At 48.2% G+C, this 26,350-nt stretch overlaps 1 protein-coding gene across 1 annotated transcript in view; it reads right to left on the bottom strand.

Annotated features, from left to right (window-relative positions):
• Nucleotides 1-24,470, bottom strand: part of LOC311223374 (stereocilin) — a gene marked incomplete at both ends in the record, with an annotated part of 110,536 nt that extends 86,066 nt beyond the window's left edge. Inside the window, 16 exon segments of the mRNA XM_084308162.1 lie at nt 1,761-1,947; nt 6,293-6,459; nt 6,956-7,081; nt 8,636-8,698; nt 13,388-14,326; nt 16,097-16,470; nt 16,631-16,851; nt 16,947-17,060; nt 17,521-17,545; nt 22,364-22,415; nt 22,417-22,722; nt 22,844-22,890; nt 22,893-22,974; nt 22,976-23,299; nt 23,302-23,588; nt 24,212-24,470. Of these exon segments, the coding sequence (XP_084164288.1) occupies nt 1,761-1,947; nt 6,293-6,459; nt 6,956-7,081; nt 8,636-8,698; nt 13,388-14,326; nt 16,097-16,470; nt 16,631-16,851; nt 16,947-17,060; nt 17,521-17,545; nt 22,364-22,415; nt 22,417-22,722; nt 22,844-22,890; nt 22,893-22,974; nt 22,976-23,299; nt 23,302-23,588; nt 24,212-24,470 (3,573 nt within the window).
• Nucleotides 24,471-26,350: the final 1,880 nt, after the last annotated feature.

The following is a 26,350-nucleotide window of genomic DNA, read 5'->3' as shown; positions in this document are numbered from 1 at the left end:
TCACGTCGTCGCCAACCTTTCGCTCTATATCGAATTATGAAACATGAAGAATGGAATACTTAAATCATATTTTATGTTATAAAGATGCAGGAGACAACTTCTGAGTTCAATAGGGTAGTTTATTACAGATATGGATCCATACAAGTATGAAGCATATTGAAATGTGAGAAGAATGGCGTATAGTCGAGAACATTCCTCTGATCTAATGTGAGTTACATTCAGAACTTTATTACGATTTATAACGATTCAATTCGATTACGATTATTCAGGCAACGATTCAATGCATCATGAGATCTCTTCATTTGACCACGATTCGATTCGATTAATTTTCGATACATGTTCTATCTGTTAATTCCCCAAAAATTTTTGAATACACAAATGTGGCTGGGGGAACTGATTCACTCAGCATGAATGGACTATAGGTCAATAAAAACAATACACACAAAAAGAAAAAAACATAAAAAAATAAATAATAATAAATAAATAAATAAAATGTATTCCGATTAATTTTGATTATAATTGATTCTAACATATTCAAATCGATGCATCGATTCTAACACATTCGATTAATCGATGCATCGTTACACCCCTAGTACCTTATGTATACTGTAGGCCCGTCCCAGACTAGTCGAATAGTCCACTAATCGATTGAAAGGAGCCGTAGTCGACTGCCAACCTCTTAGTCAAATACAAAATATATATATATAATTATTATAATTTTTTTTAAATCATTCTTTCCAAAAGCAAAGAGGCCTAGAAGCGTGGCTAACGCTAATGGCACGCATACCAGAGGCTAACTGCCTAAGAAAACAGGCACAGAGGCACTGAAAGAGGATTTCACCCGTCTAATGAACACACTAGACTAGACAAATATCAAGATGTATCCATCAGTGGACCAATTGCATGCTTTCGCAGAGGACAAGACGCCTTCAGTCGACTCCTTCAGACATTACTGTAAGCACCCCCCACAGCCCAAATGGAATGACCCCCCCCCCCCCCCCCCCAAAAGATAAATAATATATAATATTTTTTTTTTGCATTCGGCTATCGGCAAATTTCGGCCAATCAAAGTCGACTATACAAATCCTTAGTCGGGGACAGGCCTAGTATACTGTATACTTTACTTACTAATAGTATATATATTAATAACAGAAGTGTTATTAACCATATTTATTGTAATGTATAATATAACTGATAGGGCATACAGACCCTCAGCTACGCCTTTGATCACACTGCCTACTCGCTCAGATGCTTATATTTAAAGTTAATTGTATTGTTTACACTGCTTATTATGATCTTTACTATAATTCTATTGCCTATATTAATGTCTTTCTACTATTACCCTGCCCGTACCTGTACCCCCCCTCCCCCATGCTGCTATGACGCCTGAATTTCCCCAAGGGGATCAATAAAGGAATATCAGATCTTATCATATCATATCTTATCTTATCTTATCTTATCTTATCTTATCTTACAATAGTGACTGTACAATATCGTCACGTGAAGCGGGTTACACTGTGGGAGGGGCCTCTGGAAGTGGGAGGGGCCTCTCACCTGCTGCCAGGTGAGGTGCAGGAAGTGGGAGGGGCCTATCACCTGCTGCGAGGTGAGCTGCATGAAGTGGGAGGGGCCTCCCACCTGCTGTGAGGTGAGCTGCTGGAAGTGGGAGGAGCCTCGGGAAGTGGGAGGGGCCTCTCACCTGCTGCGAGGTGAGCTGCTGGAAGTGGGAGGAGCCTCATGAAGTGGGAGGGGCCTCTCACCTGCTGCGAGGTGAGCTGCTGGAAGTGGCTGATGGGAAGGTACGGGAGCAGAGGGAAGATGGAGGTGAGGAAGTACGGGGGCCATGTGGGCACGTCCCCCACCACGCTGGACTGCAGCAGCCGCTTCACGAAGGCTCGCTTCTGCACCGACTTGATCTCCGAGCTGTGCTCCCGGATCGCCATCAAGCTGTAACACAGGAGGCGGAGTCTCAACGTCAAGCTGTAACACAGGAGGTGGAGTCTCAACGTCAAGCTGTAACACAGGAGGAGGAGTCTCAACGTCAAGCTGTAACACAGGAGGAGGAGTCTCAACGTCAAGCTGTAACACAGGAGGAGGAGTCTCAACGTCAAGCTGTAACACAGGAGACACGAGTCTCAACGTCAAGCTGTAACACAGGAGGAGGAGTCTCAACGTCAAGCTGTAACACAGGAGGCAGAGTCTCAACGTCAAGCTGTAACACAGGAGGAGGAGTCTCAACGTCAAGCTGTAACACAGGAGGAGGAGTCTCAACGTCAAGCTGTAACACAGGAGGAGGAGTCTCAACGTCAAGCTGTAACACAGGAGGAGGAGTCTCAACGTCAAGCTGTAACACAGGAGGAGGAGTCTCAACGTCAAGCTGTAACACAGGAGGAGGAGTCTCAACGTCAAGCTGTAACACAGGAGGAGGAGTCTCAACGTCAAGCTGTAACACAGGAGGAGGAGTCTCAACGTCAAGCTGTAACACAGGAGGAGGAGTCTCAACGTCAAGCTGTAACACAGGAGGAGGAGTCTCAACGTCAAGCTGTAACACAGGAGGAGGAGTCTCAACGTCAAGCTGTAACACAGGAGGAGGAGTCTCAACGTCAAGCTGTAACACAGGAGGAGGAGTCTCAACATCAAGCTGTAACACAGGAGGAGGAGTCTCAACGTCAAGCTGTAACACAGGAGGACGAGTCTCAACGTCAAGCTGTAACACAGGAGGCGGAGTCTCAACGTCAAGCTGTAACACAGGAGGAGGAGTCTCAACGTCAAGCTGTAACACAGGAGGAGGAGTCTCAACGTCAAGCTGTAACACAGGAGGAGGAGTCTCAACGTCAAGCTGTAACACAGGAGGCACGAGTCTCAACGTCAAGCTATAACACAGGAGGCGGAGTCTCAACGTCAAGCTGTAACACAGGAGGCGGAGTCTCAACGTCAAGCTGTAACACAGGAGGAGGAGTCTCAACGTCAAGCTGTAACACAGGAGGCGGAGTCTCAACGTCAAGCTGTAACACAGGAGGAGGAGTCTCAACGTCAAGCTGTAACACAGGAGGAGGAGTCTCAACGTCAAGCTGTAACACAGGAGGAGGAGTCTCAACGTCAAGCTGTAACACAGGAGGAGGAGTCTCAACGTCAAGCTGTAACACAGGAGGAGGAGTCTCAACGTCGTCATCAAGCTGTAACACAGGAGGAGTCTCAACGTCAAGCTGTAACACAGGAGGAGGAGTCTCAACGTCAAGCTGTAACACAGGAGGACGAGTCTCAACGTCAAGCTGTAACACAGGAGGCGGAGTCTCAACGTCAAGCTGTAACACAGGAGGAGGAGTCTCAACGTCAAGCTGTAACACAGGAGGAGGAGTCTCAACGTCAAGCTGTAACACAGGAGGAGGAGTCTCAACGTCAAGCTGTAACACAGGAGGAGGAGTCTCAACGTCAAGCTGTAACACAGGAGGAGGAGTCTCAACGTCAAGCTGTAACACAGGAGGCACGAGTCTCAACGTCAAGCTGTAACACAGGAGGCGGAGTCTCAACGTCAAGCTGTAACACAGGAGGAGGAGTCTCAACGTCAAGCTGTAACACAGGAGGAGGAGTCTCAACGTCAAGCTGTAACACAGGAGGAGGAGTCTCAACGTCAAGCTGTAACACAGGAGGAGGAGTCTCAACGTCAAGCTGTAACACAGGAGGACGAGTCTCAACGTCAAGCTGTAACACAGGAGGCGGAGTCTCAACGTCAAGCTGTAACACAGGAGGAGGAGTCTCAACGTCAAGCTGTAACACAGGAGGAGGAGTCTCAACGTCAAGCTGTAACACAGGAGGAGGAGTCTCAACGTCAAGCTGTAACACAGGAGGCACGAGTCTCAACGTCAAGCTATAACACAGGAGGCGGAGTCTCAACGTCAAGCTGTAACACAGGAGGCGGAGTCTCAACGTCAAGCTGTAACACAGGAGGAGGAGTCTCAACGTCAAGCTGTAACACAGGAGGCGGAGTCTCAACGTCAAGCTGTAACACAGGAGGAGGAGTCTCAACGTCAAGCTGTAACACAGGAGGAGGAGTCTCAACGTCAAGCTGTAACACAGGAGGAGGAGTCTCAATGTCAAGCTGTAACACAGGAGGAGGAGTCTCAACGTCAAGCTGTAACACAGGAGGAGGAGTCTCAACGTCGTCATCAAGCTGTAACACAGGAGGAGTCTCAACGTCAAGCTGTAACACAGGAGGAGGAGTCTCAACGTCAAGCTGTAACACAGGAGGACGAGTCTCAACGTCAAGCTGTAACACAGGAGGCGGAGTCTCAACGTCAAGCTGTAACACAGGAGGAGGAGTCTCAACGTCAAGCTGTAACACAGGAGGAGGAGTCTCAACGTCAAGCTGTAACACAGGAGGAGGAGTCTCAACGTCAAGCTGTAACACAGGAGGAGGAGTCTCAACGTCAAGCTGTAACACAGGAGGAGGAGTCTCAACGTCAAGCTGTAACACAGGAGGCACGAGTCTCAACGTCAAGCTGTAACACAGGAGGAGGAGTCTCAACGTCAAGCTGTAACACAGGAGGCGGAGTCTCAACATCAAGCTGTAACACAGGAGGCGGAGTCTCAACGTCAAGCTGTAACACAGGAGGAGGAGTCTCAACAGCAAGTTGTAACACAGGAGGAGGAGTCTCAACGTCAAGCTGTAACACAGGAGGCACGAGTCTCAACGTCATCATCAAGCTGTAACACAGGAGGAGGAGTCTCAACGTCAAGCTGTAACACAGGAGGAGGAGTCTCAACGTCAAGCTGTAACACAGGAGGCGGAGTCTCAACGTCAAGCTATAACACAGGAGGAGGAGTCTCAACGTCAAGCTGTAACACAGGAGGAGGAGTCTCAACGTCAAGCTGTAACACAGGAGGAGGAGTCTCAACGTCAAGCTGTAACACAGGAGGAGGAGTCTCAACGTCAAGCTGTAACACAGGAGGAGGAGTCTCAACGTCAAGCTGTAACACAGGAGGCACGAGTCTCAACGTCAAGCTGTAACACAGGAGGCGGAGTCTCAACGTCAAGCTGTAACACAGGAGGAGGAGTCTCAACGTCAAGCTGTAACACAGGAGGAGGAGTCTCAACGTCAAGCTGTAACACAGGAGGAGGAGTCTCAACGTCGTCATCAAGCTGTAACACAGGAGGAAGAGTCTCAACGTCAAGCTGTAACACAGGAGGCGGAGTCTCAACGTCAAGCTGTAACACAGGAGGAGGAGTCTCAACGTCGTCATCAAGCTGTAACACAGGAGGAGGAGTCTCAACGTCAAGCTGTAACACAGGAGGAGGAGTCTCAAGGTCAAGCTGTAACACAGGAGGAGGAGTCTCAACGTCAAGCTGTAACACAGGAGGCACGAGTCTCAACGTCGTCACACTTCCTGGATTAAACATGGAAATCAGCTACATTTTCTGATTTGTTTTTGTTTCGTTTGTTCGTACTGTAGTGTTATTTGTCATTTATTCATTTGTTTATTTATTTTTTTGCTCAATGTTGTTTTTCTTTTTTCCGTGTCTTAGGGATGTGGGGGAGGTGGGTGTCCTGGGATTGGGAGGGGGTGGGTGGGTGGGGATCTTGGGTGGGGAGGGTGGTTGAGCTGGGGAGGGGGGGGGGGGGGGTTGTAGTTGTTTATGTTTAATTTTCTATAAATATAAAGTGTGTAAATAATTTTTTTTAAATAAACAAATTTATTTTTGATCCACTTTTTCTCCTCTTTTTCAATTTTTTCTCCCATCCCAATTTAGACGTGCCAATTCTCCCCTGTCTTGAACGTTGCTCGCATGTGCCCCCCACTGGTCGGCTGTAGGGAGGATAGAAGCCTTGCATCATGTGTCCCCTCCGGTACACGAGGAGGCAGCCTGTCACATCTTTTCACCTGCTAGCGCGGACTCATTGGCGAGGTGTAACGTGTGGGAGGCTCACACTACCCCCGCCACTTCCTGTCTCTGCTGCGCAGGCGTCTCCCAACCGACCTGTAGGAGTCGCTGTCCACAACGTCCAGATTACCACCCATCGACTTCCCACCCTCTAACTCTGCCAATTGAGTCAGTATGACGGCCGGCCCAAGCCGGAGGCAACGCCGACAGCCGGAGTCGAACCCGGTGTCTCGTGCGTTGGTGACGAGCGCAATGTCCGCTGCGCCACCCAGCCGCCTTAAATAAACAAATTTATAAAAAATAAAAATGGAAATTGAACCTCCATTTGTCTTGACACTTGACCACTTTGACACTTGTGATTGGAGGATCGAGCTAAAGAGGGCGGGGTTTGAGCCAGGGTTCACCACTCACACGCTGTCGTTGACCAGCAAGGAGGCGGGGAAACTCATGATGTCAGAGACCGACATGAAGGGCAGGAACTGGGACAGGTCCACGAAGAGGTCAGGGGTCACGCGCGGGAACTTGTGGATGAAGGCAGCGGTCATGGTCTCCATGGCCTGCACCTCCTTCTGGGAGGCCTGCAGGAAACAGCGTTCAAGTGGGAGAACTTAAACTTTAAGTCTTAAAGGAAGAAGATAGATGAGCATTTCCTCCCTGGCGTTCAGTCGAAAGATATCCAGCTGCAACGCTAGCCTAGTTTAGCACAGATGAAGGGAAGTGGATACGGACCAGCTAGCCTAGCTTTTGGTCAAAAACACCTCTCCTGGAGTTTTAAGCTATAGGCTAGTGGTCCATATCTGCTTCCATTCATTTGTACTAAGCTAGGCTAGCTTACAGCCGTATAGCTTTCTACTGAACGCACAGAGAGGACACTGGTGTCCATCTTCTTGTCTGTCTCTGGAGAAGACGGGCATGTTCTTTTAACCTTTAACCATGCAGTGCAATCAGATAAACTGGATACAAGAACACAGTACAGACTAGGTACCAAATGACATAGTTGTTACATTGTATCAAGTATCAATTTATTGCACAGCGTCTGCCATTATATTGACAGAATAGGTTTTTCAAACAAACCTGGGCGGTTTCAACATGAAGCTGGTCCCAACTCTGATGCATGTGAGACAGGAATCTCTTCACGGCGTCCTTCTCTGCAGACATCACCAGCGTGCGGATGGTCTCTCCTGGCATCTGCAGATACTCCTGTTGAGACAGAGCAGGGCCTCCAGAAACACAGAGTCACGCCACCTCTCCTGCTGTACAGGGTTGTCTATCAATACGAGGTCAGGTGGTAACAGGGTTGCAGGTCAGGTGGTAACAGGGTTGTAGGTCAGGTGGTAACAGGGTTGTAGGTCAGGTGGTAACAGGGTTGTAGGTCAGGTGGTAACAGGGTTGTAGGTCAGGTGGTAACAGGGTTGTAGGTCAGGTGGTAACAGGGTTGTAGGTCAGGTGGTAACAGGGTTGCAGGTCAGGTGGTAACAGGGTTGCAGATTGATTGATTGATTGATTGAAAAGTGTATTAACAGATTGCAGAATGGGTACAGTACAGTACAGCTCAATACATACAATTGTTAAGGGGATGCAGACCAGAGAAAGACTTTCGTTTTGTTTACATCAGGGTCCCCCATTTTCAATTCATCATAACATATGACATACATGACATACAGATAGACAGTACTGCTACATCTATACATTTATGACATATCAGATTTGCAAATACAGTACTGTTTGTGATATAAAAAGTGTCCAGAAAAAGAGTGTATATACATTTGACGTAGAAACTGTACATTGGAGGAGGTTGGGTGGGTGGGGTGGGGTTGGGTGGGTGGGGGCTGTACATTGGAGGTGGGGGGCGGGGGGGGTTTGGGTAGGGGGGGGGGGGGGGCACTGTACACTGTACATTGGAATACTGACAAAGCCATACTTGGTCATTTACTGTACAACTGGGTTAGGACATTTGTAGGGGCCAGTTTCGAATTGCAGTCTCCCGTAGGTGTTCTTTGAGAGTGTTTTTGAAAGTGGGTAGTGATTCACATTCCTTTACGGCTGTGGGTAGGGCGTTCCACATTGATGTGGCATAATTGCGAAACGTGTTTAGTCCCTTGTTTGAGCCGAATCTGGGTTTAACATGATTTGTGGAGCTCCCTCTGGTGTTGTGATCGTGGTATTCACTGACCTTTGGGAAGTATTTTGACATGTACATGGGTACCTTGGTCGTGTAGTGTATCTTGTAGACCAGGCCCATTGCAAGTTGCTGTACTCTGTCGTCTACTCTAAGCCATCCTAGGTTGTCAAAGTGGGCAGGGGTGAGGTGGGTTCTAGGAGTGAGGTCAAGCAGTAGTCCGACCAGTTTGTTTTGTGCTGTTTGTAATCTTGTTTTTAGCGCCTTTGAGGTGCTTTGGTACCATGAGGTGCAAGCATAGTCGTAGTAGGTCAGGTGGTAACAGGTCAGGTGGTAACAGGGTTGCAGGTCAGGTGGTACAGGTCAGGTGGTAACAGGGTTGCAGGTCAGGTAGTACAGGTCAGGTGGTAACAGGGTTGCAGGTCAGGTGGTACAGGTCAGGTGGTAACAGGGTTGCAGGTCAGGTGGTAACAGGGTTGCAGGTCAGGTGGTACAGGTCAGGTGGTAACAGGGTTGCAGGTCAGGTGGTAACAGGGTTGCAGGTCAGGTGGTACAGGTCAGGTGGTACAGGTCAGGTGGTAACAGGGTTGCAGGTCAGGTGGTAACAGGGTTGTAAGTTCTGCATGGCTCAGTACCTGCATCAGAACTCTGAGGGCAGAGGAGTTGTCTTCTTGTTGAATGAGGTCCCACAGGATTGGCTGATGTGAAAATGGACACATGTGATTCACTGGTTAGAAACAGTGTGTGTGTGTGTGTGTGTGTGTGTGTGTGTGTGTGTGTGTGTGTGTGTGTGTGTGTGTGTGTGTGTGTGTGTGTGTGTGTGTGTGTGTGTGTGTGTGTGTGTGTGTGTGTGTGTGTGTGTGTGTGTGTGTGTGTGTGTGTGTGTGTGTGTGTGTGTGCTTTCAGCACCACGGACAGCTCAACATAGAATCAAGACAAACAATTCCCTTCGTAAAAAACTGAAACAATTAAATTGTTGCTTCGAAATGAGAAGCCTCCGGGAGAGGCTAAATGACTAAATGTAAAATGTAAATTGAATAGCACTATTAGTCTAGATGGAAACATAGGTCACATGGTCTGGATTTTTTTTCGCCACCTGTTTTTTCTTAATCCTTGAAGTGTCTATTTTAAGATTTTAACAGGTAACAGGTTGAAATAATGTCCCATGGGGTTTATTTTTAACCATGAATGAAAAAGAAGACAGCATCACTTTTGAAGTTAACAACATATGGAGACAAATTAAAACATTTCCCCAAACAATATTGACCCAAGGAATTGGATGATCCTCCTCTACCAGCATGACCAACCTCTCTATATACTGATGATCCTCCTCTACCAGCATGACCAACCTCTATATACTGATGATCCTCCTCTACCATGTCAGCATGACCAACCTCTATATACTGATGATCCTCCTCTACCATGTCAGCATGACCAACCTCTATATACTGATGATCCTCCTCTACCATGTCAGCATGACCAACCTCTATATACTGATGACCCTCCTCTAACATGCCAGCAGGATCAACCTCTATATACTGATGATCCTCCTCTAACATGCCAGCAGGATCAACCTCTATATACTGATGATCCTCCTCTAACATGCCAGCAGGATCAACCTCTATATACTGATGATCCTCCTCTAACATGCCAGCAGGATCAACCTCTATATACTGATGACCCTCCTCTAACATGTCAGCATGACCAACCTCTATATACTGATGATCCTCCTCTACCATGTCAGCATGACCAACCTCTATATATTGATGATCCTCCTCTACCATGTCAGCATGACCAACCTCTATATACTGATGATCCTCCTCTACCATGTCAGCATGACCAACCTCTATATACTGATGATCCTCCTCTACCATGTCAGCATGACCAACCTCTATATACTGATGATCCTCCTCTACCATGTCAGCATGACCAACCTCTATATACTGATGACCCTCCTCTAACATGCCAGCAGGATCAACCTCTATATACTGATGATCCTCCTCTAACATGCCAGCAGGATCAACCTCTATATACTGATGATCCTCCTCTACCATGTCAGCAGGATCAACCTCTATACCTCGACCACAGCACTGGCACCTTGGCATCGCAAGCTGATAAATGTGTCTGAACTGGCCTTGAGTCTCTGGGTCCTGAGTACTGCAGCACTCTGCTGGGATACTATGTATTTTCTGGGGAAGAATGTACCAGCGCCTTCAAAGGCAAGGGATTCCTTGAAGAAGTTGCAGAAGAACCCTAGGTTCCAGAAGGCTTTCAGTCATCTTGGTGCATTATGGCTGGTGACAGATGAGCTCCAACAGGAGGTGGAGTCCTTCACTTGCATTATGGATGGCCATGGTCGCATGAAGTCAGTTGATGCTGTGCGGGCCAAGATGCTGCAGAAAATGATGGGTGCTGATAAAGTCCTGGATGCAAAATCCAAAGTAGACCTTGATCGCCTGCCTCCTCCCAAGGTCTGTCTCATCCCACATGTACAGCGAGTCAACTTCAGAGTTGCCTGCTATACAAAAGGGCAGACCAGCCAATATTTGAGATGCCCAAACCCTATGATCAGGATATGGGCTTGGAGAAGATGATGGATGGGGGGGTGTTAGAGCCTGTCTGGACGATTGGACCCATCCTCCCTCCTTTTCTTGTTGAGGTACTGGCCCAGAAAGCGGAGTCAGAAGAGCAAGAAGCTCTTAATAAGGAGGCAGATTATGCAAAACATAAAGTGGATGAGGAGGATGGAGAGTATGAGTGTGATGAGGATGGAGATTGGAGAGATAGACTTTGACGATCTCTTTGATGATGATGATGATGATGATGATGATGATGATGATGATGATGATGATTAGTAGTTTAGGTTTTAATGTTGTGCCAACAGAGAAGATGTACTGTATAGTACTTTGTTTGAACCTTAACAAAACATATTTCACTGGATTTCAAATTGTATAGGAAAATGTGTTAATTTGTCTATGTAGGACGAATTAGTCTTTTCACATTAGTCTTCCACTTTTGGCCTTGTTTACACAAAATCTACAATATTCAGGGCATAACATCATGATACAATCTTTATTGACATTGTATTTCCTCATCTGATGGACTACATTTGAGTAAAGTGGGAAAATAGAGATGTGATCTAAACATTTTCAGCTTTTTTTGCATTTTCTTGTCCTGAAATAGAATCAAGATGTGTTTGAATCTTAAAAAGAACAAGTTTACTGAATTCCTTGGGTCAATATTGTTTGGGGGAAATGTTTTAATTTGTCTCTATATGTTGCTGTTTTCTTTTTCTTATTTTTCAGGTTTTCGTTCAGGATAGCTGTAGTAAAGGGTTAAAAATAAACCCCATGGGACATTATTTCAACCTGTTACACAAAAAATCCAGACCATGTAGGTGGACCTATGTTTCCATCTAGACTATATGTGTTATGTATCAACTATTAGTCTGCATTGAATAGCACTATGTGTTATGTATCAACTATTAGTCTGCATTGAATACCACTATGTGTAACAGCTTAACCTAGAATGGGTGCTCATTGGAGCACATATCTGCGGCATGCTATATAGTTGGTCATAAATATTGAATGATGGACGTATGGCATGCTATAGTTGGTCCTAAATATTGAATGAAGGCCGTATGATATGTACACGTTATGTTTTATGGTCGTCTCTTGTGGCCTTTTCAGGATGTATGTGAGTCACAAGTGCTTTCATGCAGTTTGTGGTTTTCCTTGAGGTTGATCACTGTGTGTTGTATGAACTGTCCGGTCAGTCATCCCTGGCCATAAGACGACATACATTGGTATTTGTTTGTATACAAAGCCAACTTACATAAGCACTTTGCTCATTCAACCAAGAGGTGGACGTTACAATCTGAGGTCACAGGATGTCTCGTTTTAGGCCCTCATTGGCTGCTCTTTCAGCGCCACAGACCACTCGCACCCTCTCTCCTCTCCTTTTCACTCTGCCTGAAGTGAGCTGTCCATGGTGTTTACAATGATTGTGCTTAACTTTCAGCACCACGGACAGCTCACATCAGGCTCCCCCTCATCTCGCCTCTCCTCTCCTCTCCTCTCCTCTCCTCTCCTCTCCTCTCCTCTCCTCTCCTCTCCTCTCCTCTCCTCTCCTCTCCTCTCCTCTTCTGTCCTCTCCTCCTCTCCTCTCCTTTCCTCCTCTCCTCTCTTCTCCTCATCTCTCCTCTCCTCTCCTCTCCTCTTCACTCTTCTCCTCTCCTCGTCTCTCCTCGTCTCTCCTCTCCTCTCCTCTCCTCTCCTCTCCTCTCCTCTTCACTCCTCTCCTCTCCTCTCCTTGTCTCTCCTCTCCTCTTCTCTCCTCTCCTCTCCTCTCCTCTCCTCTCCTATCCTCGTCTCTCCTCTCCTCTTCACTCCTCTTCACTCCTCTCCTCTCCTCCTCACCTCTCCTCTCCTCTTCACTCCTCTTCACTCCTCTCCTCTCCTCTCCTCTCCTCTCCTCTCCTCTCCTCTCCTCTCCTCCTCACCTCTCCTCTCCTCTTCACTCCTCTCTTCTCCTCTCCTCCTCACCTCTCCTCTCCTCTCCTCTCCTCTTCACTCCTCTCCTCTCCTCCTCACTCCTCTCCTCTCCTCTCCTCTCCTCTCCTCTCCTCTCCTCTTCACTCCTCTCCTCTCCTCCTCACTCCTCTCCTCTCCTCTCCTCTCCTCTCCTCTCCTCTCCTCTCCTCTTCACTCCTCTCCTCTCCTCTCCTCTCCTCTCCTCTTCACTCCTCTCCTCTTCACTCCACTCCTCTCCTTGCCTCTCCTCCTCTCCTCTTCTCTCACCTCATCTCCTCTCCTCTCCTCGTCTCTCCTCTCCTCTTCACTCCTCTCCTCTCCTCTCCTAGTCTCTCTTCTCCTCTTCTCTCCTCCTCTCCTCTCCTCTCCTCTCCTCTTCACTCCTCTCCTCTCCTCTCCTCCTCACTCCTCTCCTCTCCTCTCCTCTCCTAGTCTCTCCTCTCCTCTTCTCTCCTCCTCTCCTCTCCTCTCCTCTTCACTCCTCTCCTCTCCTCTCCTCTCCTCTCCTCTCCTCTCCTCTCCTCTCCTCTCCTCCTCACTCCTCTCCTCTCCTCTCCTCTCCTCTCCTCTCCTCTCCTCTCCTCTTCACTCCTCTCCTCTCCTCTCCTCTCCTCTCCTCTCCTCTCCTCTCCTCTCCTCCTCACTCCTCTCCTCTCCTCTCCTCTCCTCTCCTCTCCTCTCCTCTCCTCTTCACTCTCCGGGGGTCTAATGCGAGCTGTCCGTGGTGCTGAAAGAGCGGGAGGGGAATTGCTTAAGCCGTTTCAATTGTTTGGATGTCAGCAGGGGGGGGGGGGGGGGCCCTTTGGGGGGGCGGAGGAAGCAGGTGAACCATGCGTGTTGTGTCGGGTGCCTTACGCTGAAGCAGCTGAGGAGGTCCTCTTTAACCGCGGAGCTCTGCTCCGTGCGCAGGAAGGTCCTCACCGTGTGGAGCACGCTCAGGGCCGCCTCGCGCCGCAGCGGGGCCAAGAACGAGGTGTTGTCCAGGAGGCTGGACAACAGGATGGCCTGGCCCAGCCCCTGCCTGGCCTCTCCCTCCCCCTCCTCCAGCCCGGAGGAGAGCCCCACCACGAAGTCCAGCAGCCTCAACACGTAGCCCACCGCCCCCACCCAGCCCCCGCGCCCCCCGCCGCCCTCCACCTCGCACACGCTCAGCCTGCGCAGGGCTTCCACCAGCAGCGGGCCCGGGTCCGCGCACAGCTGCGCCGTGTCGAAGTCGTAGGGCGCCGGGAGCGTGTCGAAGAACCGCTGCAGGAAGCACTTGCCGTCGCCCTCCTCCGGTTCCGCTCCTTCCGGGTCGGCGCAGAGGTCGGCGAGCCCGGGGTGGTAGAGCGAGGCGTTGCGACAGACGTACTCCCTCAGGCCGCGCGCGCCACCGCAGAGCTCCAGGAGGGTGGCGTTGGCGAAGTCACGCGCGGCCCAAGTCTTGTAGTGACAGGGTTCCTCGGGGGCGTCGACGTGGGAGGAGTTGTGGAGTCTGGCGCAGTACTCTGAGGCCCAGCGGCCTTCTGGGAGGAGGGGGCGCGGCGGGTCGGGGGGGCGGCCCTCTGGGAGGGGGGGGCGTGGCGTGTCGTGGGGCTCGCCCCCGCCACACAGAGACGAGACCAGGACAGAGTCGTTGGGCAGGAAGCAGCGTCTGAAGTCCTGGGCGTTGAGGGCCCGGCGGCCCAGCTGGGACAGACAGTCGGGTCCTGGACGCACCGGGTCAGGTTCTGGGGCCTCCGGGGCCGACAGCTGCACACACAGGGCGGCGATACTGGACTGGTTGAAGTAACTATAGTCCTTTGTCATCGCTATCTGCAGAGAGTACATTCAACGTTTGGAAATGGGAGGAAAAGTCAATGGAAGCAGTGAGAAACAACACCTGTGCTAAATATACCACTAAATATACCAGATATACTACTAAATATACCACTAAATATAGATATACCACTAAATATACCAGATATACTACTAAATATACCAGATATACTACTAAATATACCACTAAATATACCAGATATACCACTAAATATACCAGATATACTACTAAATATACCACTAAATATAGATATACCACTAAATATACCAGATATACTACTAAATATACCAGATATACTACTAAATATACCACTAAATATACCAGATATACCACTAAATATACCAGATATACTACTAAATATACCACTAAATATACCAGATATACCACTAAATATACCAGATATACTACTAAATATACCACTAAATATAGATATACCACTAAATATACCAGATATACTACTAAATATACCAGATATACTACTAAATATACCACTAAATATAGATATACCACTAAATATACCACTAAATATAGATATACCACTAAATATACCACTAAATATAGCTATACCACTAAATATACCAGATATACTACAAAATATACCACTAAATATAGATATACCACTAAATATACCAGATATACTACTAAATATACCACTAAATATAGATATACCACTAAATATACCACTAAATATAGATATACCACTAAATATACCACTAAATATAGCTATACCACTAAATATACCAGATATACTACAAAATATACCACTAAATATAGATATACCACTAAATATACCAGATATACTACAAAATATACCACTAAATATAGATATACCACTAAATATACCAGATATACTACAAAATATACCACTAAATATAGATATACCACTAAATATACCAGATATACTACAAAATATACCACAAAATATAGATATACCACTAAATATACCACTAAATATACCAGATATACTACAAAATATACCACTAAATATAGATATACCACTAAATATACCACTAAATATAGATATACCACTAAATATACCACTAAATATACCAGATATACTACAAAATATACCACTAAATATAGCTATACCACTAAATATACCACTAAATATAGCTATACCACTAAATATACCACTAAATATAGCTATACCGGGGAGCTCCAGTAGCTCACCACGTACCGCGAGCGCTATTTCGGCGCCGGGGACAACCGTGCTCGTCACGGATCTGGGGTTTAGCGAGTTCGAATCCCGGACTGCAGCCGTGCCTTTCCCAGAGTGTCTTCCCCCCCATCTGAACCCTTTCAGCCTGTTTCTGTCGGTCATCCTTGACCAGAATAAATGCGATAAACGTATAAAAGAGCCAGGGGAATGGCCAAAGTTTAAAAAAAAATATATAGCTATACCACTAAATACAAATATACCACTAAATATACCACTAAATATAAATATACCACTAAATATAACATTTAGTAAACACGCTGCACACTTTTAGCAAGCACTATTGGGCCAATCAGTTAGATTTAAAGGGATATTTCACTCAGCAGAACTCAGCAGTCTTGTCAGGGTTAGGGTTATCTACACGTAAGCGACCACTGCTGTCACCACTCCTCCCAGGTGTCAGGCTCCTCAGGGGTCTAAAAATCATACTTCTAAATGATTCTGTGTAATATATGTTCCTGTGTCAACGCAGTGAAACGGCGAACCTTAAAAAAGCCTGTTGTATTCGATCCCCGTCGCTGATCTAAAGAGAATGTAAACCCTGTCTCACCTGGTGAGCTCGCTGCATCCAGAAGGAGGAGTTGGCACAGACTGTGTTGTTGAACTCGTAGGCGAAGAACTCGCTGCAGATGTGGACCCACAGGTAGTCGTCCTCGGCCGCGGACAGGTACCAGGCTGCGTCCGAGCAGGTGGCGTGCAGGTCCAGTCCCAGGCGGCCCGCCGCCAGGTCCACGGAGCCATTGTCCCCATCGAACAGGTTACAGTAGAGGTACACCGTGAAGTTGGACACGCCCGTCAGACCCGGGATGGAGGCGTTGCAGGCCGCCTCCAGGATCTCCGTCGAGGCGAAGGACTCCTCCCTCTGGCCGTCTCTGTCTCCGTCCGCTCGCTCTGCCCTGGGCTGGTTGAGGCGGGAGCGGCGTGCTGGAGGAGAGAGGTCTGGAGGAAAGAGGTCTGGAGGAGAGAGGTCTGGAGGAAAGAGGTCTGGAGGAGAGAGGTCTGGAGGAGGGAGGAGGTCTGGAGGAGAGAGGTCTGGAGGAGGGAGGTGTGGAGGAGGGAGGTCTGGAGGAGAGAGGTGTGGAGCAGGGAGGTGTGGAGCAGGGAGGTGTGGAGCAGGGAGGTCTGGAGGAGAGAGGTCTGGAGGAGAGAGGTCTGGAGGAGGGAGGTCTGGAGGAGGGAGGAGGTCTGGAGGGTGTTTTCTCCTGAGGATAATGTGGGGTGCTGGCGGGGCAGAGCGGGGTGCTGGAGGGGCAGAGCGGGCTGCTGGCGGGGCAGAGCGGGGTGCTGGCGGGGCAGAGCGGGGTGCTGGAGGGGCAGAGCGGGGTGCTGGAGGGGCAGAGCGGGGTGCTGGAGGGGCAGAGCGGGCTGCTGGAGGGGCAGAGCGGGGTGCTGGTCTGGGCCTCCCGTCCTCAGCCTCGGCGGAGGGACAGGACAGGAAGGGAGGGGTGCTTGGGAGACCCTGTGAGCTGAGGCCGAGAGCCTGAGTGTTCCAGGTGACGTTATGTTTGATCCCCCTGAGGGCAGACGAGGGAGACCATGACGGAAGATCTATCTATCTATCTATCTATCTATCTATCTATCTATCTATCTATCTATCTATCTATCTATCTATATATCGATCGATCGATCTATCTATCTATCTATCTATCTATCTATCTATCTATCTATCTATCTATCTATCTATCTATCTATCTATCTATCTATCTATCTATATATCTATCTATCTATCTATCTATCTATCTATCTATCTATCTATCTATCTATCTATCTATCTATCTATCTATCTATCTATCTATCTATCTATCTATCTATCTATCTATCTATCAGTACAAAGCTACTTTGACTTTGATTACGTGTGGCTGCTCTTTCCCACACAAAGATTGTAAAATTAAAAAAACAGAATGGAAATATTGTGCTTTCTAATGTTCTTGTAATTATTTGAGGACGTACTGTAATGATATAATGGTGTCTTACCATAGGATGAGCTGCCTCAGGTCCCCTGTAGAAAGATGTAAATCACAGAGGAATCAGGTCAGGAATGAATGATGGAAACAGGCCTCTTGCAACTTACAGTAAAGCCTTGTGAAACTGCAGAGCGCAGCAGGATAATAATAATAATAATGGATTGGATTTATATAGCGCTCTTCTCTGACTGACTGTTGCTCTGACTCAGAGCGCTTCACAGAGTCCATTATTCGTTCATACACAGTCATACCGGTGGTGGTAAGCTACAATTGCAGCCAGAGCTGCCCTGAGGCAGACTCACGGAAGCGTGGCGAATAATCAACGCCTACGGCCCCTCCGACCACCACCAACATTCATTCACATGCATACACATTCATACGAGGCAAGTAGGTTAAGTGTCTTGCCCAAGGACACAACGGCAATGGGATGGACATGGGCTTGAGCGGGATTCGAACCACCAACCCTTCGATCATTGGACGCCCCGCTCTACCCCTGAGCCACGCCGCCCCACTGGATACTGTTACTGGCATCAATGAAAAGGTGAAGAGATTACGTAACTGGCCAAGCGATTCAGGCCAGAAGGGATCCTGACATGAACATAATGATTTAAAGTAGCTTCTTCTCTCTGACTGAGCATAAGAGTTTTTCTCAATTGCTTTGGTGCATTTCTCTGATCAGAATTAAAGTTCTCATAACTGTTAGTTCAACCTCCACAACATTTTGTAATTTGTGCACATCATTTTCTCATTCCTCCGAACAAATTGCAAATGCTTTTGGACATGCATCAATTGCTTTCATACAATTCTCTGCTGTTTTATAACATTATCATTTGCTTAGGTCATGTCAGTCAAAATTAACTATACTTATATAAAACTATACCCTATAAAACTAATAGTCCTCATGTCATTGCTTGAGTCATTACATACAAAAATGTTGAACTAGTTGTCAAAATCTGTCAATTGTGGACCATGTTGTCAATCACGGCCTCACAATGGCTGAGGCAGGTCGAAGGGTGCAGCCAAATGTTGAGAGAACCACTGTCCATTCAATTATTCAAACATTTAGTCGGGAGAACGGGTGTGTATACTGGACAGTAATTCAGCACTAAACAATCTGCACTGCACTACTGCCATTGTGTCATACATGAAGCTTACAGTGGGACAAGAACTTTTTACATTTTACATTTAGACTTACACCTTTACTGCAGCACAGATTTACTGTATTGTAGTGTTACAGTAGAGATTTTCATTATGACACTGTACTGCAGCATTTTACAAGTGGGAAGCACTGTTATTGTACACTACAGTAATATGGGTTACGTGTAAAGTAGTATATATCATGTTTACTGTACATTACTGTAATTTTACTCTGCACCACATAGGATTGCAAGACAACCTCACAGAGGTGGAAGAGGGCCGCTTTTTACTCCGCAACAAGAGGAAGCCATTTGTGCAATGGTGATTGCAAACAATGCCATAAGGTTGAGAGAGATCCAAAGCGCTGTTATAGAGGATGACAATATCTTTGGAAATATTGAATCTGTTTCAATCGCTACAGTTGACAGAGTGCTCAGGAGAAATGAGATGCGCATGAAACAATTGTACAATGTGCCATTTGACCGGAACAGCGACAGAGTGAAGGAGACCAGTCACCAGTATGTACAGGTAAAACATTTATATGTTCTATGCATACTCTAATGTTCAGTGCTGTAAACTGGTTACTTTGTGTAGTGCCATGCAGTACACTTACATGACAGTTCAATAGTAGTATACTGTACAATGTGTTGTCCAAAATGCATTATGTTACACAGGAAAAGTTTGAATAATGTTTCTCTCTCTCTCCTCTGGGATAAAGCGTGTACTGGAGCTGGATGCCAGGGAACCGCTGCACACATTCATATATGTTGATGAGGCAGGTTTCAATCTGGCAAAAGGTAGAAGGCGTGGAAGGAATCGCATTGGACAGAGAGCAACCACTGATGTCCCAGGCCAACGAGGAGGGAATATTACAATGTGTGCAGCCATCTCAAAAAACGGCATTCTCACCCATATACCCCGCATTGGTCCATACAACACACAACATCTGCTGACTTTTTTAGACACTCTTTACAGGGACATAATCCCTGAGAATGAGAGGGGTCTAAATGGCGACCATCTGACCAAGTAAGTAAGTAAGTAAGTATTTATAAAGCACCTTTCATACATGTCATGTAGCTCAAAGTGCTGTACACAAACATAGGCATATATAACGATAAAGTATGTTGTTGTATGGGATAATGTGCGTTTTCACCACTCAGATCTGGTCAGACAGTGGTTTGCAGCACATGAAAGGATGCTGGTGGAATATCTCCCTCCCTACTCCCCATTCCTGAATCCAATAGAGGAGTTTTTCTCTGCCTGGAGGTGGAAGGTATATGACCGGCCTCCACATACCCAACTGGCACTGCTAGCGGCCATGGATGCAGCATGTGGTGACACTTTTGATATTCGCTGTGATGTCGATGAAAATATGTGGCCAGACAGACAGGAACGTCTGGATGTGAATGAAATATTTACAGTACTGTGTATGTTGTATGTTCCAATTCAGTTCCAATATGTACTGCAATATTACTTATTTACAGTTGTGCACAGCTCTACCCAAAGGCCAAAGGGTGTTTCTTATGTTTGTTGTAAATTAGTTTGTATTTTTCTTTTGCACAATGCTGTGAACAAATGAAAATTGCAAAGAGCATATGCAGTAAAAATTTGAAACATTCGTGTCTTGTACTCATTTACCTCACTAAATACAGCAATGTGTAACTGTAGATTTCAAATGGCTGTGCAAATAGTGTATAGTGCTGTCTTGAGCATTTTCAGAAAGTGTCACCAAGATCTGACTTTTTTGCATTGGAAAACACTTACAGAGTGAACTGTCATAACGAAAACTATCTTGTTCATAAACAATGGTGTCAGGACTTTTCATTTTGATGACAGTGACACTTTCATTGACATGATCATGAATACTTGCTTTTGAGGAATTAACTATCCATTTTGAGCAAGTGACACGCTTCTGCAGGTTATCAACTAGGTTTTGCAGTTTGTACTAATTGTTTTGAGAAATGCACTAACAGTTATGAGAACTTTAATTCTGATCAGAGAAATGCACCAAAGCAATTGAGAAAAACTGTAAAGTTCTCTCTCGTTTGTTTAAGTTGCACAGCAGTGAGTGAAGCTGATCTTCTGTAAAGTAACACTCAGTACAATATTCAAAGCTCATGACCTATTTATGACCTCTAATATGACCTCTACCTGCGTATAATTGTCAGCTGACACGTATCCCTTCTTTCATAACTGTTCCTTGACGTGAGACGTCCGAGTGTTGTTTACAAGGTGTCCGAGTGTTGTTTACAAGGTGTCCGAGTGTTGTTTACAAGGTGTCCGAGTGTTGTTCACAAGGTGTCCGAGTGTTGTTTAACCCTTTCACTGCCACACGACAGCCGGTTAACCCTTTCACTGTGACAATACAGAAGGTTAGCCCTTTACTATCACACAACCGACGGCGATGCTCCATCATTAGCGGAGCTAATGATGCTAATGATGGAGCATCGCCGTCGGTTGTGTGATAGTAAAGGGCTAACCTTCTGTTGTGTGGCAGTGAAAGGGTTAAAAGGCATCTGTGTTAAAAAAGGCAAAGCAGCGCCTCTACCACCTGAGACAACTCAGGAAATTCAGAGTATCTGGGAAGATACTCCAGTCCTTCTACTCAGGAGCTGTAGGGAGCATCTTGACTGGAAACATCACTGCCTGGTATGGAAACAGCACGGCACAGGACAAGAAGGCCCTACAGAGAGTGGTGCGCTCAGCAGAGCGTACCACAGGTATTGCACTACGACCCCTGGAGGACTTATACAATAGGAGGTGCAAATCCAGAGCCTGCAGAATAATGAAAGACCCCCACCACCCCAACAACAGCCTGTTCAAGCTGCTGCGGTCAGGCAAGCGCCTCCGTATACACGCAACAAGAACAGAGAGACTCAGGCTCAGCTTCTTCCCTCAGGCCATCAGAGCATTGAACACTGATCTCTCCACACACAAGCACACATGAACACACACACACACACACACACACACACACACACACACACACATGCACACACGCACACACACAGACACACCACACACATCCTGCACTCTCTCACACACAAACACCTCAGGTCACTTTAGGAAAAAGCAAAGGTCACCTTAAAAAACATAAATGTATGTTTTTGTATAGTATATTGTATAGTATGGTTAACTGTCTGTAGTGTGGTGGTGAAAGGTTAACCTTCTGTAGTGTGGTAGTGAAAGGGTTAACCTTCTGTAGTGTGGTAGTAAAAGGGTTAACCTTCTGTAGTGTGGTAGTGAAATGGTTAACCTTCTGTAGTGTGGTAGTGAAATGGTTAACCTTCTGTAGTGTGGTAGTGAAAGGGTTAACCTTCTGTAGTGAGGTAGTGAAAGGGGTTAACCTTCTGTATTGTGGCAGTGAAAGGGTTAACCCTTTGTCGTGTGGCAGTGAAAGGGTTTAACCTTCTGTAGTGTGGTAGTGAAAGGTTAACCTTCTGTAGTGTGGTAGTGAAAGGGTTAACCTTCTGTAGTGTGGTAGTGAAAGGGTTAACCTTCTGTAGTGTGGTAGTGAAAGGGTTAACCTTCTGTAGTGTGGTAGTGAAAGGTTAACCTTCTGTAGTGTGGTAGTGAAAGGTTAACCTTCTGTTGTGTGGTAGTGAAAGGGTTAACCCTTTGTCGTGTGGCAGTGAAAGGGTTTAACCTTCTGTATTGTCTCAGTGAAAGGGTTAACCGTCTGTTGGTAGTGCGGGGCGGTGAAAGGGTTAACTCACCCACGGAGCACCCCCCCTGCTGGTCAGGCTGCGGCACGTCCACCAGGCTGCCTCACGTCGTCCAGCATGGCCCTGGTGACCTGCGACACCTTCCTCCTCAGGCTGCCGTAGACGGAGCTGCCCACCCGGTGCAGGAGACCCCGCCGCAGGCCGTCCAGCCTCTGCAGCAGCACGCCGTTCTTCTCCCCCCCGGGCCCCCCGGGCCCCCCCGCCCGCTCCCCCCCCCCGCCGCCCCCCGGGCCCCCCAGCGCCTGCAGCAGGAGCCTCCGCACGGAGCCCAGGTCGTCCTCCTCCGCCGCGTCCCACCCGGTGTCTCCTCCCCCCATCAGAGAGCCGTTAGCGGACCGGCCGCCACGAGCCTCGGGGGGGCAAACTGAAGGGCTTCAGACGTCCGTACGCGTCCGCCGGCCCCCTGCCACCGCCGCCGGGGGGGGTCGCCGCCCCCTCCCCTCCCCCCCTCCTCCCTCCTCCGGCGCCCGCCGGGTGCAGGTTGACCACGGGCTTCCAGTTGCGCGTCTCCAGAAGCAGCACAGCTGCTGCAGCCAGCTGACGTTGAAGGCGCAGTCGCCCCGGCCCCTCAGGGCGCACATGAAGCCCTGCAGGCCGGCGCTGGGCCTGGCCGTACGTCCCGCTGACCAGGGCCTGCAGCGCGGCCTCCAGCACGGCGCCCACCGTGCGCCAGTTCTGCGAGAGGAAGGCGAGCAGCGGCCGGTGGGGCTGGCGCTCTGACAGGGAGAGGGCGCTCTCCAGGAGGCCCAGGAGCCAGTCCCAGTGAGGGCTGCCCCTCAGGGACAAGAACCAGTCCTGGAGGCGCACGCTGGGTCGAGAAGGCGCCCCCCCCCGCCCCCGCCGCCGTTCCACAGGGTCTGTGCGGCGCTGGCGGCGCCCCCTTCGGGCAGCACCGTGGCTCCACAGCTGCTCCTGGTCGGCAGGCGCGGCGGCGTCTCCTCCAGCTCGGCGCTCATCTCCTGGAGGTACAGGGAGATGTTGTAGAGGAACCCCGACAGACGCTGCCGGTCGGCGGGCCTCAGGGACGGCCTGGTGGGCAGCAGGCCCAGCGTCTTCAGGCCGCCCATGATGCCCCTCACCCAGGGGCGCACTGGGGTCTCGCTGCGGGCTTCTGTCTGCAGCGGGAGGAGGACCTCTGTTCCAGCTGCCGCCCTTCTGCCAGATGGAGACCAGCTCCTTGAGCAACGGCGTCTCGCTGGTCCTCCTGCCGTCCCTCCTGAGAGAGAGAGAGAGAGGGGGGGGAGAGAGAGAGAGAGAGAGAGAGAGAGAGAGAGAGAGAGAGAGACGAGAGAGAGAGAGAGAGAGAGAGAGAGAGAGGGAGAGAGAGAGAGAGAGAGAGAGAGAGATTCTGATTTTATAAAAAAAACTAATTTTTTACTAAAAACTACACAAGATGCAACAAACCGTTCAAAATTAAAATACTCTACAACTCAACAACAAACAAAACAAAAACAAAACAACAAAAAACAAAAAAAACAAACCAAACAAAAACAAACACAAAAAAAACAGAACAAACAAAAAAAGTCAATTAGGGACAACGATGCTGAAACTGAACCAAATTGTCATTTTGAAATTTTCCCCCATAGGGAAAAAAATAAATAAAGATAACTCTAAATGATCCAAAGTTCCGGGTGTAACAGAGAGAGAGACACCGGAGAGGCACTGTAGAAACCTTAGTCCTGAGAAGAGCGTCTCTAGCTTCACCTGTCCTCGTGTGGTACAACACATCAGGCCTTTGTGCGTGTCTGACAGACTCCAGTCAAAGCCTATCCCGTGGATAAACAGGGCCGCCTCGTCAGCTGACCTTCCTCCTTCAGCCTCAATCATGTATGCTCCTACCGTCCACCAGTTGTATATCACATGGCATCGATGATGTCGGGGGCCGCAAACAGAGCAGGGGGACCGAGATGCACTCTGGACCGACATCCTCATTAGACAGTTTGTTTCCCCCACCTCCCCGTCCGAGGCTGCCTTTTCCTTCCTGGTTCAGATGCCGCTCCAACATCACCTCCCACTCCCCCGTGCGGAGACTGGCTGCCCCCAGCGACTTCCCATCAATCAGTCTGATTCGAGAGCTCAAAGCCCTGATGAAACCCATCCCGAACATAGGGTAGAAATTAACCAGCAAAGTCCGCTTTACCACCATCCTCCGAGGCTGAATCAGGAAAACCGTTTTTATCTCGGCGTAGAAACGTGATGAGCCCCACAGTCATACCTCCCAACCCTCGAACAAGGTAACGGTGCCGGTAACATAAAAAGATGGCAGAGACAACAACCCCCATGACAACTCTGATGAAAGGTTTGCCGAAGGAGTATGGCTTGGCCTTCCCATCGGGCATGAAAACGATACGCTCCGCTCCTGTCTCTGAATCGTCCATAGTCCCAGTCTTTACAAAGTTCCACAAATGTATAAGAGTACATGAGAGGAACAAAAAATGTCTCAGCCTCCTTGCCCCGGTAGCGGGACACCTTGAAATGTCCAGCCCTAAGTGACAACACACCAGTCCCGTCAATAAAAAAACTCTCATTTAGAAATAAAAAGGTAAAAAAAAAAAAAAACAAGTAAAACAAACAAAAACTACACCGATTCCACTCCGTCCTCCACCGTACTGGGGCCCCGCAGTTTCTGCACAATCTTTCTCATCCTGTATAACTCTGTGTCAACAAAACGACCATCCCCTTTAAACCTCATATGTTTCCTTGCTGCCAAAACAAACAAATCCTTATCTGAAAAAAAAATGTCCACCTCTACTCCCTTCCTGTTCTTTTGTCACCTGTAAAAACAGTTTCATCGCATTCATTGAATAGCAAACATCATCTGAAGTTAACGATTCAACGCTCTCATATTCCTCATCATCATCAATACACATCTCCGCCCATGAACTCCCTTGTGTACTCTGTGTACTGCTGAGTTCTTCCGTCACACCTGTCTTCTTAGCTTGAGAGCTTGACAACCCAACTACTTCAATCTTCCTCTTCTGCCTAACAACCTTCATCCCACCGTCCCCCTCTTCCATGTCAATATCCTCTACTTCCTCCACCCCGACCCCCCTCAACTGAGTCCTTTGACCCTGTCCCCTCAACAGCTACAGCCACCCCAGGTACACTCCCCTCATCTGTAACCCTCCCTGCCACGACCCCCCCCCCCCCTCATTTTCATCCCCATCATCTGTCCCTTGTATTACAACAGGTCCACTTGCCACCTCTGTAATCCTTCCTGCCACGACCCCCCCCCCCCCCCTCATTATCATCCCCATCATCTGTCCCTCGTATTTCAACAGGTCCAGCTGTCCCTTGTACTTCAACAGTTCCACTCTTCAACCTGGCTATTCAACGTGTCCCGGCTGACACAAGCTCTCCTTCTACCCCCCCCCCCCCCCCCACATTTCCATCCCCCCCATTCTGTCCTCGTACCGCAATCCCAGCTGTACCCACTCCTTCCATTCCCTTATCACTCCTATCTGGTACAATAACCTTCTCAGAAAACTCCCCACCACCCCTCTTTCCCTGTCCCCCCCCCCCTCAACCCCTCGATTCACACCCCAAGCTGCCCTCCCTTTCTTCAATGCACTCTCCCCATCAATATCCCCCCTGCTCGGCCCCTCCCCAGGGCACGCTTGTCTCTGATGCCCCTCCCTCCACACGCAAAACAGCGCATGTTTTGTGTCGTCACAAATATAATATACTCAAACCCGTCTATTAGTACTTTAAAAATTAAGATCCAACTCATCATCACGTTTGTTCATTATAATGACGTCTGCCTTCTGTGAGAAAACCATATGCTGTAACTCAGGTGCCTTAAACCCCGAAGACATTTTCTTTAATGGAGCTACAATTTTTCCAAACCTGAGTTCCCTTAATATAAGATCGTCGCCCACCAACGGAGGAACGTTTGCCAATGTCACCTTTTTTGCGGGTGTCGTGAGCGGCATCACAAGACACACAAGTATCACGTATGACCGTCCGTTATCAGTTGAT

The sequence above is a fragment of the Notolepis coatsorum genome (genome assembly GCF_963971535.1).
Source record: "Notolepis coatsorum genome assembly, chromosome: 2".
Classification (NCBI taxonomy): Eukaryota; Metazoa; Chordata; class Actinopteri; order Aulopiformes; family Paralepididae; genus Notolepis; species Notolepis coatsorum.
This window is presented reverse-complemented; position numbering and strand designations above follow the sequence as displayed.